General features: G+C 40.8%; 1 protein-coding gene across 2 annotated transcripts; it reads right to left on the bottom strand.

Moving 5' to 3' along the window:
* Positions 1–564: 564 nt before the first annotated feature.
* Positions 565–11,196, bottom strand: LOC117449060 (proteasomal ubiquitin receptor ADRM1-like). 2 transcript variants are annotated; one of them, XM_034086426.1, is made up of 10 exons: positions 11,103–11,196; positions 10,133–10,343; positions 7,815–7,931; positions 6,951–7,074; positions 5,229–5,315; positions 4,694–4,787; positions 3,490–3,737; positions 2,420–2,592; positions 2,118–2,220; positions 565–862 (listed from the first exon to the last, which is right to left on the bottom strand). In XM_034086426.1, the coding sequence occupies exons 2-10, from the start codon at positions 10,340–10,342 to the stop codon at positions 759–761; spliced, it is 1,260 nt and encodes a 419-aa protein (XP_033942317.1). In that variant the 5' UTR covers position 10,343; positions 11,103–11,196; the 3' UTR covers positions 565–758. The 2 variants fall into 2 exon arrangements, with proteins under 2 accessions (XP_033942317.1, XP_033942318.1); XM_034086427.1 differs by having other exon boundaries at positions 2,420–2,577.
* Positions 11,197–15,411: the final 4,215 nt, after the last annotated feature.

Below are 15,411 nucleotides of genomic sequence, written 5' to 3'. Positions count from 1 at the left end.
TAACGGTATAGTATCGCGAATAAATACTCCCAGTATTGTATGTCGAATTTTTTTCGTAATAGTGTGTAAAAGAAATTAAAATAAAAAGTCATGGTACAGTATGTCTAAAATATCAGAAAAAACTACTTAATAAAGTATTTCAAATAAATAGTGTTGCGTGTCGATACAATTTGAAAAAAAGTCGGAGTACAGTATTTACAAAAAAAGTCATAGTATATTATGTCGAAAAACTAGGAAAGAAACACAAAACAAAAGTCAATCATCTTCCGTAATTAGCTCTATTTAAATGAGATGTACTTTATGATTCTAATATTTAACGTTGACATTTCAGAGTCTTGCTGATTAAATGTTTGTTTGCAATGCTAACATAATATGTATTACGATAAACATACAAACAGATGTGTGTACTTGTACATGTTGTACTTGTATGGCGTCAAACGGGTGGATATTCATCATCATATAGTCGTCCTGAGTTTTGTGTTTTGTTTTAAGGTAAACATCTAATAGTGAATCGAGTTCATGAAGCTGTTGAGGCTACAATAAAGTAATCCTTCACGAAACCAATGAACACACAGCAGAGAGTTTATTCCTCAGGAAGTACAGTTGTCATGCAGGTTTAATACATGTTCAGTTTATATTAATCGGCGGGGGGGAGGGTCTTAGCGACAGTTTCTATATTAATCTTAGATCTTCATCCTTAATGTGTAATAGTTACAAAACAGCTGTAGCAGCTAAATAAATACGTTCATATTAAACTCTCAGTCCAGACTCATGTCCTCGTCGTCGTCCTTCTTGTCCTTGGAGTCTCCGTCCTGGTCCGACTTTGTCTCCGTCTCCATGGCTTTGGCAAAGGCTTCGACGTCTGCAGAGAGAGAGAAGTGCTCATGAAGAACTGCTGCGAGGACTGATGGTGTTATTATTAACACAGTCTAAACATATACTCTGGGTCAGAGTAGAGTATCGACTAAAACAGGTCACGGTAAAATGACGTTGTGAAAAAACCCAGAAGATTAGTAGAAATTAGAAAAAGTCATATAATCGTAGTGTGTTATAACGCTTTGTGCAGAACGCTTTGCAACACTATGTTTGAAATGTGGTCGGGCCAATAAAGACCCGTTGTGTTGTGTTGTGTTGTGTTTAAAAAGTGAACGGACTTTCAGTGTGTTGAAAAGTATAATGTGGAAGTTGAATGTGAGACTTTGAATTGTATTGTTATATTTTGACTGTACTACTGTTTTATAGACCTGTACTTTAGTCTGTTTTATGTACATACTAGGGCCGGGACTTTAACGCGTTAATTAAGATTAATTAATTACACAAAAATTAACGCGTTAAAAAAATTAACGCTTTTTAATCGCACTTTAATCGCACTTATTTTTGCACAGCGGAACGTTTCTCACTGGATGAGTTTCAGGCGTACCGATTATACTGGAGCACCAACTAACGTTCATGACTTCAGCATGGGACTTCAAACAACAACAAACCACGGTGATCAATAGTCAAACATGAATGAACAAGCTGATGAGACCGCTTTGGTCGGCCCCGTGGATGGGACATTTTGTTTTAAAAAACAGACGGATGGAAGCGTCGACAAGAGCACGGTTGTGTGCAAATTATGCAAAAAAGAATGTGCATATCACCGCAGCACATCAAGCCTAAAGTATCACCTAAATGCAAAGCATGTAGCAGCTAGCATGTAGCAGTTAGCATGTAGCAGCTAGCGTGGACGTTAGCCCGACTCCGAGTGCAAGGAACCACACCCCGACCCAACCCACACTCAGCCAGATGACTGGTTTCAGGGCCAGGATAAGTCAGTCCACGTCTGAGAGAATAACCAGCTCCCTGGCTCACTGGACTGCACTCGACTGTAGACCACTTGGAGTCAAATCCATGTGGAAATTGCTTCTCACTGTTCTCAGGTCAAATGTGTATATTTGATTAAAAATGCGATTAATTTCGATTAATTAATTACAAAGCCTCTAATTAATTAGATTAATTTTTTTAATCGAGTCCCGGCTCTAGTACATACATTTACATACACATGCTAACGATACTGTGTTTGACATATAGTGCAGTAACTATGACTACGCTGCAAAGCTGTTCTCGATTCAAGTCACCTCCTTTGTTGGCGGCGTCCACGGCTTCTGCAGGGAGACCAAACTGGTTCATCAGAGGACCTAACTGACCTGAGGCCAGCGCACTGCTGAACATACTCATCGCCTGCACACACACACACGCACACGCACACACACACACACACACACACACACACACACACACACACACACACAGTAACAAGATAGAAGTATTTTATATACAAACGTCCGTATCTCTCTTAAACATGGCGGTGTTGAATGAACATGAGGAAGCAACATGTTCACACTGAACCAATCAGCTGTACTGAGGATGGTATTGATACCTGCTGGAACTGAGGCGAGCTGAGAGTGTTGTTCAGCTCCTCGCTGCTCTGAGGGAGAGACTCTCCGGAGGGGAGGAAGGGAGAGAGACGCTGCTGCACCTCGGGGTGAGACAGGATGGGAGCCATGACCTCCGGGGTGAGCACGCTGGACAGATCCACTGCAGAAACCACATCTGTGCTTTAGCAAAGGTACAAGTACTCAGATATGTGCTTTAGCAAAGGTACAAGTACTCAGATCTGTGCTTTAGCAAAGGTACAAGTACTCAGATATGTGCTTTAGTAAAGGTACAAGTACTCACATATGTGCTTTAGCAAAGGTACAAGTACTCAGATATGTGCTTTAGCAAAGGTACAAGTACTCAGATATGTGCTTTAGCAAAGGTACAAGTACTCACATCTGTGCTTTAGCAAAGGTACAAGTACTCAGATCTGTGTTTTAGCAAAGGTACAAGTACTCATCTGTACTTTAGCAAAGGTACAAGTACTCACATCTGTACTTTAGCAAAGGTACAAGTACTTACATCTGTGCTTTAGTAAAGGTACAAGTACTCAGATCTGTGCTTTAGTAAAGGTACAAGTACTCACATCTGTACTTTAGCAAAGGTACAAGTACTCACATCTGTGCTTTAGCAAAGGTACAAGTACTCAGATCTGTGCTTTAGTAAAGGTACAAGTACTTACATCTGTGCTTTAGCAGAGGTACAAGTACTCACATCTGTGCTTTAGCAAAGGTACAAGTACTCACATCTGTGCTTTAGCAAAGGTACAAGTACTCACATCTGTGCTTTAGTAAAGGTAAAGGGAGGTCAGGTACTCTTTAAAGCAGCTGCTAGTTATGGGTACTTTTTACTGAAGTACACTTCAAAGCCTCTTTACTTTGACTTGAGTAAAGAAGTTTAGTCAGTACTTCTACTTTTACCAGAGTATTTTTAAACACGAGTATCTGTACTTCTACTTGAGTAAAGGATGTGTGTACTTTTGCCATCTCTGGTTACTTCTGGTGTACTCTCTAACCCCTGCATCAAAATGTACTTAGTTACTTCCTCTCAGTACTTCTGGTACTCGCTCACCTCCCTGCCCCCCCGAGGGGACGTTCATGGTGGCCAGGATGCTCTGCAGGTCCCTCAGCTGGATGGGCTGCGAGGCGTTGGGGGTCCCGGCGGCGGTAGCGGGGGAGGAGGCCGGGGGGGAGGAGGCGGTGGGGGAGGTGACGGAGGTGTTGGTGGGGGTGACGGGAGTGATGGGGGTGGTGGGAACCTGGGCGGAGCCGAGGCGGCTGGAGGCTGAGGAGGAGGTGGGGGTGACGGCTGTGGACGGGCTGAGAGGAGAGAGAGGAACATCAGTGGGTCATTTTATACATATATATATATTATATTTTATTTATCTATGTAATCTTGTATTTCTACTATAATTATTACATTTATTTTTTTAAATGTATTTCCTTTTTTTATTCACCAATGTATTATTTTTTATTATTATAATTGTGTTCTATCGTTATTATTTATATTATTGTAATTTGTATGGCTTCATCTGATGTTTGTCATGATTCTTGCAACTGTTTTTACTTCAACATCACCGGTACATTTTTTATTTACTTGTATTATTCTCCTGTGTATTATCTGCATCAAATACTGCCATGACATTATAAATAAATATATAATATCCATTGAATAAAATGTTTAACAAACGTCTGTTAGGATTTTTAACTTCCACAAACTTCAACTAAATAAAATAACTCAAATTATAAAAATGTTCTCTATTTTCTGTACACTTTTCTTCATTTTATTTGGCATTTAATTATTTTTGTGCAAAACTAGCATGTATTTTCCCCCATAAGGTAATATGGGGAAATGTCTCCCTCTGGTGGAGAATAGTCACAAGTTCATTTCTAAAGACAGGGCCCTGAAGTACTTTATTGATCCCAATTTGGGACGTGTTTGTGTTGCAACAGCATATTATTATGTATTTGTACAATACAAATTAAAATACAAGAAAGTAGAAAAAATACATGTTGAATTTACAAATGAACAATAACAAGATATAAAGTCTATTATACAGGGATGGATTTGATAAAAATGGGTCTCGAATGGAACATATTTTATTCGGCTAAACGCTTATTATGGACAGGATAGGAGCTGATTTCATAATTAAATCAAAACCGTGTACGTTAAAAAAAAGGCACTTAAATAATATGCCACCAAGTAGTCCACACACACCGTCAGCAGCTGTTTGGAGTAAATGTAGTGTTGTAAAAAGATGTATATTTAAAGTGACCTGGTGGAGGAGTTGCTGGCTGCAGGGACGCTGCTGGAGCTGCTGCTGCCCAGCAGGTTAGCCAATCCTGGGCCAGCGAGGGCCCCGAGGCCCCCTGAAGGCGAAACATCACGTTATCATCTGAGAGAAACTAACATAAATAACATTCATGACATTCTGTGAGAGCCAGTATTTTGTTTTTATAAGAAAGGCCACCTAATCGTGACGTCTGTAGTCAACCAGAGTATAAAAGACTACACTTCCCACGGCGCCTCCTTTAAAGTGACGGGAAACCTGTCAGGAAGACCCCGCCGAGGAACAGTTTTTAACCGTTTTAAGTTATGAAGTTATATAAGCCTTATCATGTAAAGGCCTCTTTTCTTTGTCGGTGTAAAAGTTTGTTATTTTATTTTGAGCAAACACATCTCTCGTCTCTTCCACTGGAAGTAACACAAAGGAAACGAGGTGTAAAATGTCTGTTTGAAGCGTCTAGTGGCTTGATAGGAAGACAAGGAAGGACGCCACGACAGGTACACTGCGAGTTTCTCCTCCGTACCGATCCCGCCCAGTCCGGTCGGTCCGATGAGCTGCATCAGCTGGTTGTGGCTCATATTACCCAGAAGGCTTTGCAGGCCGCCCTCACCTGCACGGGAGAACAAGAAAATCCAGCATGACAATTAAAATAATGTATAAAGAAAGCGTAATTAGACAGCATGAAGTGGACTTGTGATTGTTTCAGTATTTGACATAATAATGCTTTTATTTGACTGTTTTATGGTTATTTCATTTATTTTATTTTTTAAGAAAAAATGTGTCCCCTCTTCTTCATGTCTCTTCTACATCAACATGTGTCCCCTCTTCTTCATGTCTCTTCTACATCAACATGTGTCCCCTCTTCTTCATGTCTCTTCTACATCAACATGTGTCCCCTCTTCTCCATGTCTCTTCTACATCAACATGTGTCCCCTCTTCTTCATGTCTCTTCTACATCAACATGTGTCCCCTCTTCTTCATGTCTCTTCTACATCAACATGTGTCCCCTCTTCTTCATGTCTCTTCTACATCAACATGTGTCCCCTCTTCTTCATGTCTCTTCTACATCAACATGTGTCCCCTCTTCTTCATGTCTCTTCTACATCAACATGTGTCCCCTCTTCTCCATGTCTCTTCTACATCAACATGTGTCCCCTCTTCTTCATGTCTCTTCTACATCAACATGTGTCCCCTCTTCTTCATGTCTCTTCTACATCAACATGTGTCCCCTCTTCTTCATGTCTCTTCTACATCAACATGTGTCCCCTCTTCTTCATGTCTCCTCTACATCAACATGTGTCCCCTCTTCTTCATGTCTCTTCTACATCAACATGTGTCCCCTCTTCTTCATGTCTCTTCTACATCAACATGTGTCCCCTCTTCTTCATGTCTCTTCTACATCAACATGTGAAGGAGCTGGTAAAATAAGATGTACTTCTCCCTGCTCCTTTCCACCATGCACGAAACTGAAAAAACAACCAGTGTAAGTGTACATGTTTTGTTAGGGTCAGGGTCAAGGAACCAATAATCAGCGTTCCTTCACATTCTACATTTCCTAAAAAAAAAAAAATCCAGATTCAAATGTCCAACTTTTTCAGACCATGTTTGCTGCAGGTACAAAACGCGAGATGTATATTAAGTAAAAAGATGGATTTATGTTAGTTTATTTATGCTCTGAGGACGACAGCTCAGCGTAGATTTGATACAAGCTCTTATATGAAAACCTAAATACGAATTCTGAAGCTGATCCGTGTTTCCGAACTTATTGAGACCTGGACATGAATACAAATTAAATTGCATCCTTTCTGTTAGAGAAACATCCCTGGTCCCCGGCTTGAGCTTCAGCCTCAGGATCCGTGTATCTGTGATCCTCTCCAGAATGGAAGTCATCACATACAGAGCATCAACTAGTTCCTGAGCAGTGTCCTTCACATGCTGATATCCAAGAGAGGGAGTCACACAGTCACAAGATGGAGGAATAGAAAGCAGTATTCAATGTTTACTTCAGATTAGCTCCACGTCAGAAATGAGCATGCTTCATGTCTCTCTCCATAGAGGCTGAGTCATCATGTTAATCACATAGCTATCATCTGCCTCAAACAGTCCTGATGCTCTTCCAGGTCATCACACATCCTGTCATGAACACAGCTACAGTTGATACCTTTGTAGCATGCTACTCTCATGTTGGAAGAGGACACTCAGGATTTTCCCAACACTTTATATGATTCATGTGATGGTGTTTTACCTCCCAGGGCGGAGAGGTCGTGCCCCCCGCCTCCCCCGCTGCCCAGAGCGCCCGGCATGGGGGGGTTATTCAGAAACTCGTTCACCTTCCTGCAGTGCTCCTCGTCTTTCTCGCTCTTCGGCTCCTGAGCGTCAGACAGAAACACAAAACTCAGAACTGTGTGTGTGTGTGTGTGTGTGTGTGTGTGTGTGTGTGTGTGTGTGTGTGTGTGTGTGTGTGTGTGTGTGTGTGTGTGTGTGTGTGTGTGTGTGTGTGTGTGTGTGTGTGTGTGTGTGTGTGTGTGTGTGTGTGTGGCCTAGCATTACTATACTTGTGGGGACCTAAATCTGTTTACACAGTCACCCTGTGGGGACTCGCCTCCCTTATGGGGACAAATTGGAATCATTAATTTTAGGGTGAAGACTTGGTTAGGGTTAGGATAAGTCTACATGGTGTGTGTGTGTGTGTGTGTGTGTGTGTGTGTGTGTGTGTGTGTGTGTGTGTGTGTGTGTGTGTGTGTGTGTGTGTGTGTGTGTGTGTGTGTGTGTGTGTGTGTGTGTGTGTGTGTGTGTGTGTGTGTGTGTGTGTGTGTGTGTGTGTGGCCTAGCATTACTATACTTGTGGGGACCTAAATCTGTTTACACAGTCACCCTGTGGGGACTCGCCTCCCTTATGGGGACAAATTGGAATCATTAATTTTAGGGTGAAGACTTGGTTAGGGTTAGGATAAGTCTACATGGTGTGTGTGTGTGTGTGTGTGTGTGTGTGTGTGTGTGTGTGTGTGTGTGTGTGTGTGTGTGTGTGTGTGTGTGTGTGTGTGTGTGTGTGTGTGTGTGTGTGTGTGTGTGTGTGTGTGTGTGTGTGTGTGTGTGTGTGTGTGTGCACCTGCATCCAGAAGAACAGTCTCTTGGATCCAGCTTTGAACTTGAGGACAAACACCCGTCCGGTGGTGCACTGGCTCACACGTTTAAACTCACAGTCGTCGGGGAAGATGATCAGGTCCTGGAGGAGAGGAGGAAATATCAAATCACACATTCACGGGGGAACATTGGAATGTAAGGATCACTTGGACTGCACATGAAGTACATACAGTGGAAGTTGGAAAGAAATAGATATCATATCTTCAATAAATAAAATGTCAGGGAATAATTCTGTATACATGTTTACCCTTCGCCCTCTGACGCAGCTGACCAACCTAGGGCCCCGCAGCCACTAAGGGCCCCGCAGCCACTTAGGGCCCCGCAGCCACTTAGGGCCCCGCAGCCACTTAGGGCCCCGCAGCCACTTAGGGCCCCGCAGCCACTTAGGGCTCCGCAGCCGCTAAGGGCCCCGCAGCCACTTAGGGCCCCGCAGCCACTAAGGGCCCCGCAGCCACTTAGGGCCCCGCAGCCGCTAAGGGCCCCGCAGCCACTTAGGGCCCCGCAGCCACTAAGGGCCCCGCAGCCACTTAGGGCCCCGCAGCCACTTAGGGCCCCGCAGCCACTAAGGGCCCTGCAGCCACTTAGGGCCCGCAGCCACTTAGGGCCCGCAGCAAAAAGTGAAAGAAAAAAAATGAAAATAAAATAAAAATCTCAGTACACCGTCGCCGTGATAAATATGTTTAATTAATTGTTTTAATATGCCTAGATTGCCTACTCTCAAAGGCATGCATTATATTATTGAGTCAATAATATAATGCATTAACCGTGCTTTACCTGAACGTCATCATGACACAAGAGAGGACGGCAGCATTGTAATTTCCCGTGTTCAGTGAATGCAACAGAGGCAAGACCCCAGACCAACCAGAGAGTTGAATGGAAATAATGTCTTATTGGCTGACAGGCACCTATCCTGTGAGCTGTGACAATGTTTAAAATATCTGTCAGTCGGACTCAGAGTTTTTGAAGATGGACATAAGAAAACATTTTCTTAAAAAAGACGACAAAAGAAGTGGTGGCTCCATAGATATATATCTATGGTTCACACAACAACCCCAGAGCCACCACCTGAGCCAGGAGAACAAGGAATGTAAATGTCAGTAAACTAAAAGTGATGTCAACATGTAAGCAAAGCATACATGACACGTTGACGTTACTTTGAATCGCGGGGGTAAGCTAACCCGTTAGCAAGTAGCTATAGCTAGCCAGATATATTAAATAAACACTTTGTCATACAATCTAAATGTAATGTTTTTTAGCGTTACCTGGTGATTTCAAAGAAAGCTCTCTGGGAAATGTTGACTTACTGTTCGACATGAAGCTAGAAGCTACCTTACAGTACACAGTTGATCCTGAGTCCTGCCAGTTAAAGTGTTTCATAGTTAGCTTAGCTAAGCATCAACCTAGCACTGAAATATATGGATGTTATGTGACAGTATTTCTGAGAAAAAGTCAGCTGGCGTTAAGCAGTGGCATGCCACCATTTCGTGGCATGCCACTGCTTAACGTGTCGACAGCATGTTTGAACGTATTTGCAGCAGTAAATGTGGCTGTTTGGCCACTGACGTTGCCATAACAACACCTGAATTTAAATGTGCAACCTCTTTTTGTGACAGATTTTTGCATGAAATTATAATTCTTCTGAATGATATTCCTATTGACAGCTAGTTTCTATGTGAACAATATGAGATGGACAGCCAGAGAGAATAAATGAAAAACAGTTATGAAATACTATATGACAAAACAAGAATACAGTTTAAGTGATTTGTAAAATATCCATAAAGAAAAATCTGTTTACATTTCTGTTTCAAATGGGTGTTGAGAGATGTATCCATAGATCTCTTAATGCAACAGATTGATGCTTTTAACTTCAATATTTAAAAAAAAAAAATCTTCCCGGGGAGCATGCCCCCGGTCCCCCGTAGAGGAGGTGAAGACCCCCCCTAGAGGAGGTGAAGACCCCCCCTAGAGGAGGTGAAGACCCCCCCTAGAGGAGGTGAGGACCACGATATTTACATGCTTATTTATACAATTTGTGTGCTTATGCTAACATCATAAGACAAAAGTTGGTTCTGTGTTGTGTGTAGTGAGAACGCGCTAGAGTGAGGGGGGCCCCCAAGCCAAAGCTCGCTTAGGGCCCCCAAAAGTCTAGGGCCGGCCCTGGTTGTGGGACACCTGGAACACATCCTTCTCAGGCTGTAGATGACCCCGAGCCATAAGCATATGGTGAGATATGTTTTATTTAAAAAAGGGATGTTAACATATGATAATTATAACAACACGTACGTCGTCCACGTTCCCCGTGGTGCGGTCCTTCCAGCAGAAGTGGATGAGCGAGTCGTCCGTCTGCTGGATGTAAACCTGACCCTTCCTCTTGTCCGGAGTCACCGTGCTGCTCTTCATCGTCATCTTCCCCGCTCTGAACTCCACCAGGTACTTACTGGAAGAACCTCGAGAGCCAGAGACCATGGAGGGGAACAGAGCACCTGACGCCATGCTGAGGAAGAGGAGGAAGAGGGGGAGAGGAGGAGTAAGAGGAAGAAGAGGAGGAAGAGGGGGAGAGGAGGAGGGAGAGGAGGGAGAGGAGGGGGAGGAGGAAGAGGAGGGGAGGGGAGTAGTAGGTAGAGGAAATTAATGTATATTCATATTATTTTTTTCCTACTTTTTTAAAGTACATGTTTGTTTTTATTGTCTGTTTCTTTGTTTTACTTTTAAGTTATTCAGTTATGTTACCTAACAAATAATGTTGTTGATATTGTTCGGCGAGTGTTGTGTAATTAACATATTAACAATTAAGGACCAATACAAATACATGCAAAACACTGCAAAGGCCAAAAGAAATATAGAAAAATGACAATAAAATGCAATAACGATGTGTCCATAGCTATTGTTATAAGATTGGCTTCCAGGGAGTGGGTGCGCTCTTATTTACTAAATTATAATATAGAACAAAGAAAAATAGAATACTAAAAGAAACATATTAAATATTTACAGGTAATCATATGTTATTTTCTCACGCGCTACTCAGGGTTTATTACTCTGTGTTAAACCGAGCCCATAATAAGGGCAGGTTGTAGCGCACCACGCTCCATGATAAACAGATGACTCTGCATCCTGTCGAGATGAAGCTCTCTCCGGCTCCACGAGCTCACACAGAGCCTCGTTTTAACCTCACACACACCTGGATTAAACACACACCTGGTCAATATGTTAATAATGAAGAACATGAACCAGAAATAAAGATATGTATACTTACATTTACTGAGTGAGATGTCGTTCAGCCGCAGAACAAGCTAACTCGCTGAGGATGATTGTGATTGGCTGACTGGCTCCGGTGCTTCACTGTGATTGGTCGAGCCGTGTGTCAATCGGGAGGGGTTTAAATGTCCATGAGCATGTTCGGTAGAGATGACACAGCAGGTTTATTCTACTGAATGCATTTTTTAATTCAGCAGGCTCTATTTTTCATACATTTTGAAACAACCAATACAATTAAATATAAAAATAATTATAAATTAGTTATATATTTGTTGAATGATTAAGGTAATTCTTTTATTAGTAGTTTTATAGTTTTAGTACATTTTATTATGACAAAATTAATAAATATTATTTATATTTAATATTTCTCTTGCTTTTTAGTGCAAACCAATTTATATTATATTTGTCTTTTTTTAATGTAATTAAATTATATATTTGCTTCAATATTTCAGATTTATTTTAATGATTAATTATTAAAATATACTACTTTTCTGTTGGATGTGATCAGTCATATACATATAGGTTAGTGTACATTAATGTTTACAAGCTAAACAGATCAGGAAATAGTCCAAATGTGGTATTTTCCCGCTGTTATAACGAGGGAACAAAGCAGGAGACACTTTACAGCTCATATCATGTCAGAGGACATTGTGATTTAATGGCGTATATTCCCAAATTAGAGAATAATAGAGTGGTGCAGTGACGAGTCCTAAAACCCGGAAGTGAGTTAGCATTTTACCACTACGGGTTCCCTGGTCTCAGAGCCAATGGGATCTCTCCATAGGATTTAGGAAATTATCTGAAATAAGGTCTGTGGTTGAGACACATTGAAGAGACGGATCACGTTTTGTTCTACGACATTAAATCCATCAGCAGGGACCCCACTGGGGATTTCTGAAGAGTTGACGTGTTTGAGAAACGATGGTTGTTACCAAGTGGCTGAATAGGACTACGGAAGGTGTCGAGGCCATTGTATGTCATTACGCCGAACATGTAAACACTCCTCTAAATTAGTTTCTGTTCTGCTTGAAAGCCAGTCCCTGCCTCCTGCAGAGTGCTCAAACAAACGCTTCAACTCGTACCATCTAGAATCTGTGTGTCTGAATATGGATCTGAAGTCGGCGTGACGTTGAAGTCGTGCTGCTGGACTCGGCTGTAGTTCCTTTATAGCATAGCGTTAGCATGTTGCTTCTGGAGATTAGATTTATGATTAGAACATTATAAAAGTAGGGCAGACATGTGGAGATGATCCGGCTGAACAGAACGTGCATTCATCAAACAGGTTCGTTTCCACAGACATTATTTCGAGCTATTTTCCAAAATCCTCTGGAGAAATCCTGTTGCTTTTTTGTCGAGGGAACCAGCAGATTCCTTCAGGGTAGATACGTCCTCCCTGCACCGCTCTATAAATACCATTCTCTTGTAGCCTTCTGTAGTTCTCAATGAAAGCACACATCAATGTAGGCCATCTTTTGTGACCAACACATTTTGCAATTTATTAGAAAAAAATCGTTGTTTTGTAATTCAATATAATACGTTAAAGCTGGATCACTATGTTGTTCATGCTCACATAGATTATGTTTGTATAATACATTTAGAAATTAACTCTAAAAAAAAGTAAATATTACACCTATCTTATTTCAAGCTATTTTCCAAAATGCTCTGGAGAAATCCTGTTGCTTTTTTGTCGAGGGAACCAGCAGCTTCCTTCAGGGTATAGATACGTCCTCCCTGCACCGCTCTATTGAGGTCCAAAGAGGTAAAAGGTCCCCAGTTTTCACAAGAGATAAACTAAGATCATAGAAGGAGAAATATAAAATACTGAGTAGCAGATACAAAGGTGGGATTGTTTTCTACTCTTCAAGCAAATCGATTGTTGTTGGCTGTTAAAAGGGCTCTATTATACCATTTGCATATCCCAGAGAAAACAGATGTTAGCCTCTGCAGACCATTTACATGCACTAACACCAAGCATAACACACCACAGGAGAGAGGGGAAACCCCCCCCAAAAGCGGAAGATTCTTCAAACAACGACAGGGCTGGTCCTTTCAATAGTCCATCATTTATTTCTCAAATATGGCACGTATGTTTGTACGTTGATAACAGAATGAGGAGAGAACAAATAAACAACAACAACATGTAAACATTTGAGATGCTAAACACGAGGGGAGAGAGGGTGAAGTCAGAGCAGGAGGTGCTTTGAGTACAAACACAACAGAGGGTTTATATCGATCGACAGGCAATCAATCAATCAAGATGTGGAGTAATGCAACGTGGCTGAAACACACCTTACGCCGTCTAACGAGCGTCTTATCTTCAGCGCAGGTGAGTCTGCGGCACAAACACGATACAGACTACGCCTCACATTTCAGGAGAGGAAACCACATCTGGTGATCCATTTCAGAAATCCGATCCAAAGAGTTGGCTCTCCTTTAGGAATTACATTATAATTATATATTCGTCACAAGAGGCTCCGTGTTTTGAATATCAATATCTCTCCATGCACTCTAAACCCAAGATGCAAGCTTTCAGCTATAAATCTAATCGAGTGTAATCCGCGTCTTCTCGTCTCACTTAGAACATGGCGTAGTGGTGGACTTCTTCTTAAATTGATCAAGTGAGAATTACAATAATAACCCCAAAATAAATAAGCGGTTTTAACCTGTTTTCAGATTTAAACAAAGGAAGAAAATGACTTGTCTTTACCAAAAACTCACAAAACCGTTTTTTATTATATCCATGACATAAAATAAAAATGAACTAAAATAACCACAAGCCATAGCTTTTTATTTAAAATAAAAGGTATTCATAGATGTTTTTTCTGTTTTATTATGAACTCAGAAAAAAATATTTTTGTTTACCTTTTTTTTTACAAATAAGAGAAAAAAAATTCTCGAAACGTTTTTTTTCGTTTTTTTCAAATTCGTTTTTAATTTTTACCTAATAAGAAAATAATCTGTTTCTGATTTCACAGTTAAAAATGCTTTAAGGAACTTAGAAAAATCCTCCTTACCTCCTAAACCTAATGGAATGAACCCAGAAACATATTGTTTTCAAAGATTAAAAAACATTTTATTTAACATTACACTGGAAGAAAACGGATATATATTTGACCTGTTTTTGAGTCAGTAACATACTTGAGTAACATACGGTTATATGTTATCAGTTTTGAACACTAGGGGGCGTAATGGAGCAACAGCATATCATTTGACCGCGTCGCCGTGCACACACTGGGTTTGATGGAAATAAATGGAAAGCAAAGAATATAGTCGTCCATGGAGATAACACGCCACCAGTCAGATCACCCAGTTCAGCAGTCACTGAGATATTGGGAGGCAATCGTCCCCAAAGTACACGCATACAAAATGGATCACCAGAATAATTTTGACTATTTTCCTCTCCTGTTTTTTTTGAATGGACGGATCATTTGCATAGTTCAGAGTCCTGGATGTTGATGATTTTTGGATGGATGAGAAATGAGTTGCTTACTATGAAACAATCACCCTATTGATCCAGAGTCAGCAGCAAAGACAGACTTCTCTTTAACCCGCGTGAACCCAAAACGTTCCTTCAAGAGGAACGGAATCTGCATCATTTTCTAAAAACGATTAAAAAAGATCTCTTTTTTTTCCGGGAAATCTCAGAATCCTGACTTTAATTTCAGACCTAAACAAAAAAAATCACTTTCTGTCAGATCTAATACATTCACATGTTGCTCCAAACCTCTTCTGTATTTCTCACACATGCAGAATATTTTGTTTTAAATGCACCTTAAAAAAAGCGTTTTCCTTTTTTTTTTTACCTGTAATGTAAATTTTTTTTACAATTAAATATTTGCCTCGAGTATTTCCATACCAGATTTAAAGACTTTCAAACCACGTTTTTAATGATCATACTTCATGAAGTATTTGGGCACAAATGGGTTAAATAGGAGGTTATCCAGCAGTGGGCCTCTGGATCAAAAAAGCCAAAATTAAATATATATATTTTGGTTTAATAAATGACGCTTAAAGTAAAAGACACTCCTTCTCAACGACAGACTTGCCTGATCATGTTTTCCACTTCTCTCGAGTATAAAAGTCGCTCAGTGAAAGATATCTGCAGATAAGGGTTACAATAAAACATCCTAAGTGTCTCCCTGGGAGTATTATACTTCCTGTTTACAGCTAGTGTGTTTTCGAGATAGACAAATAATAGGAGTTATAAAAGGCTTTCATATTGTTAATATATTCATTGTTATTTAGACTGCATGGCTCAGACATTTCTCATAGTGTTTAGTTTTATATTTAGTGCAGAAAATATGGCT

Source organism: Pseudochaenichthys georgianus, chromosome 7, assembly GCF_902827115.2.
Source record: "Pseudochaenichthys georgianus chromosome 7, fPseGeo1.2, whole genome shotgun sequence".
Lineage (NCBI taxonomy): Eukaryota > Metazoa > Chordata > Actinopteri > Perciformes > Channichthyidae > Pseudochaenichthys > Pseudochaenichthys georgianus.
The sequence above is the reverse complement of the archived record's forward strand: the minus strand, read 5'-3'. Positions and strand labels throughout refer to the sequence as shown.

Coding starts and splice junctions, on each gene's coding strand:
- LOC117449060 (XM_034086426.1), bottom strand. CDS start 10,342: ATGGCGTCAGGTGCTCTGTTCCCCTCCATGGTCTCTGGCTCTCGAGGT. Junction 3,738..4,693: donor GCCAGCAACTCCTCCACCAG/GTCACTTTAAAT, acceptor CTCTCCTCTCAG/CCCGTCCACAGCCGTCACCC. Junction 863..2,117: donor GGACGCCGCCAACAAAGGAG/GTGACTTGAATC, acceptor CTCTCTCTGCAG/ACGTCGAAGCCTTTGCCAAA.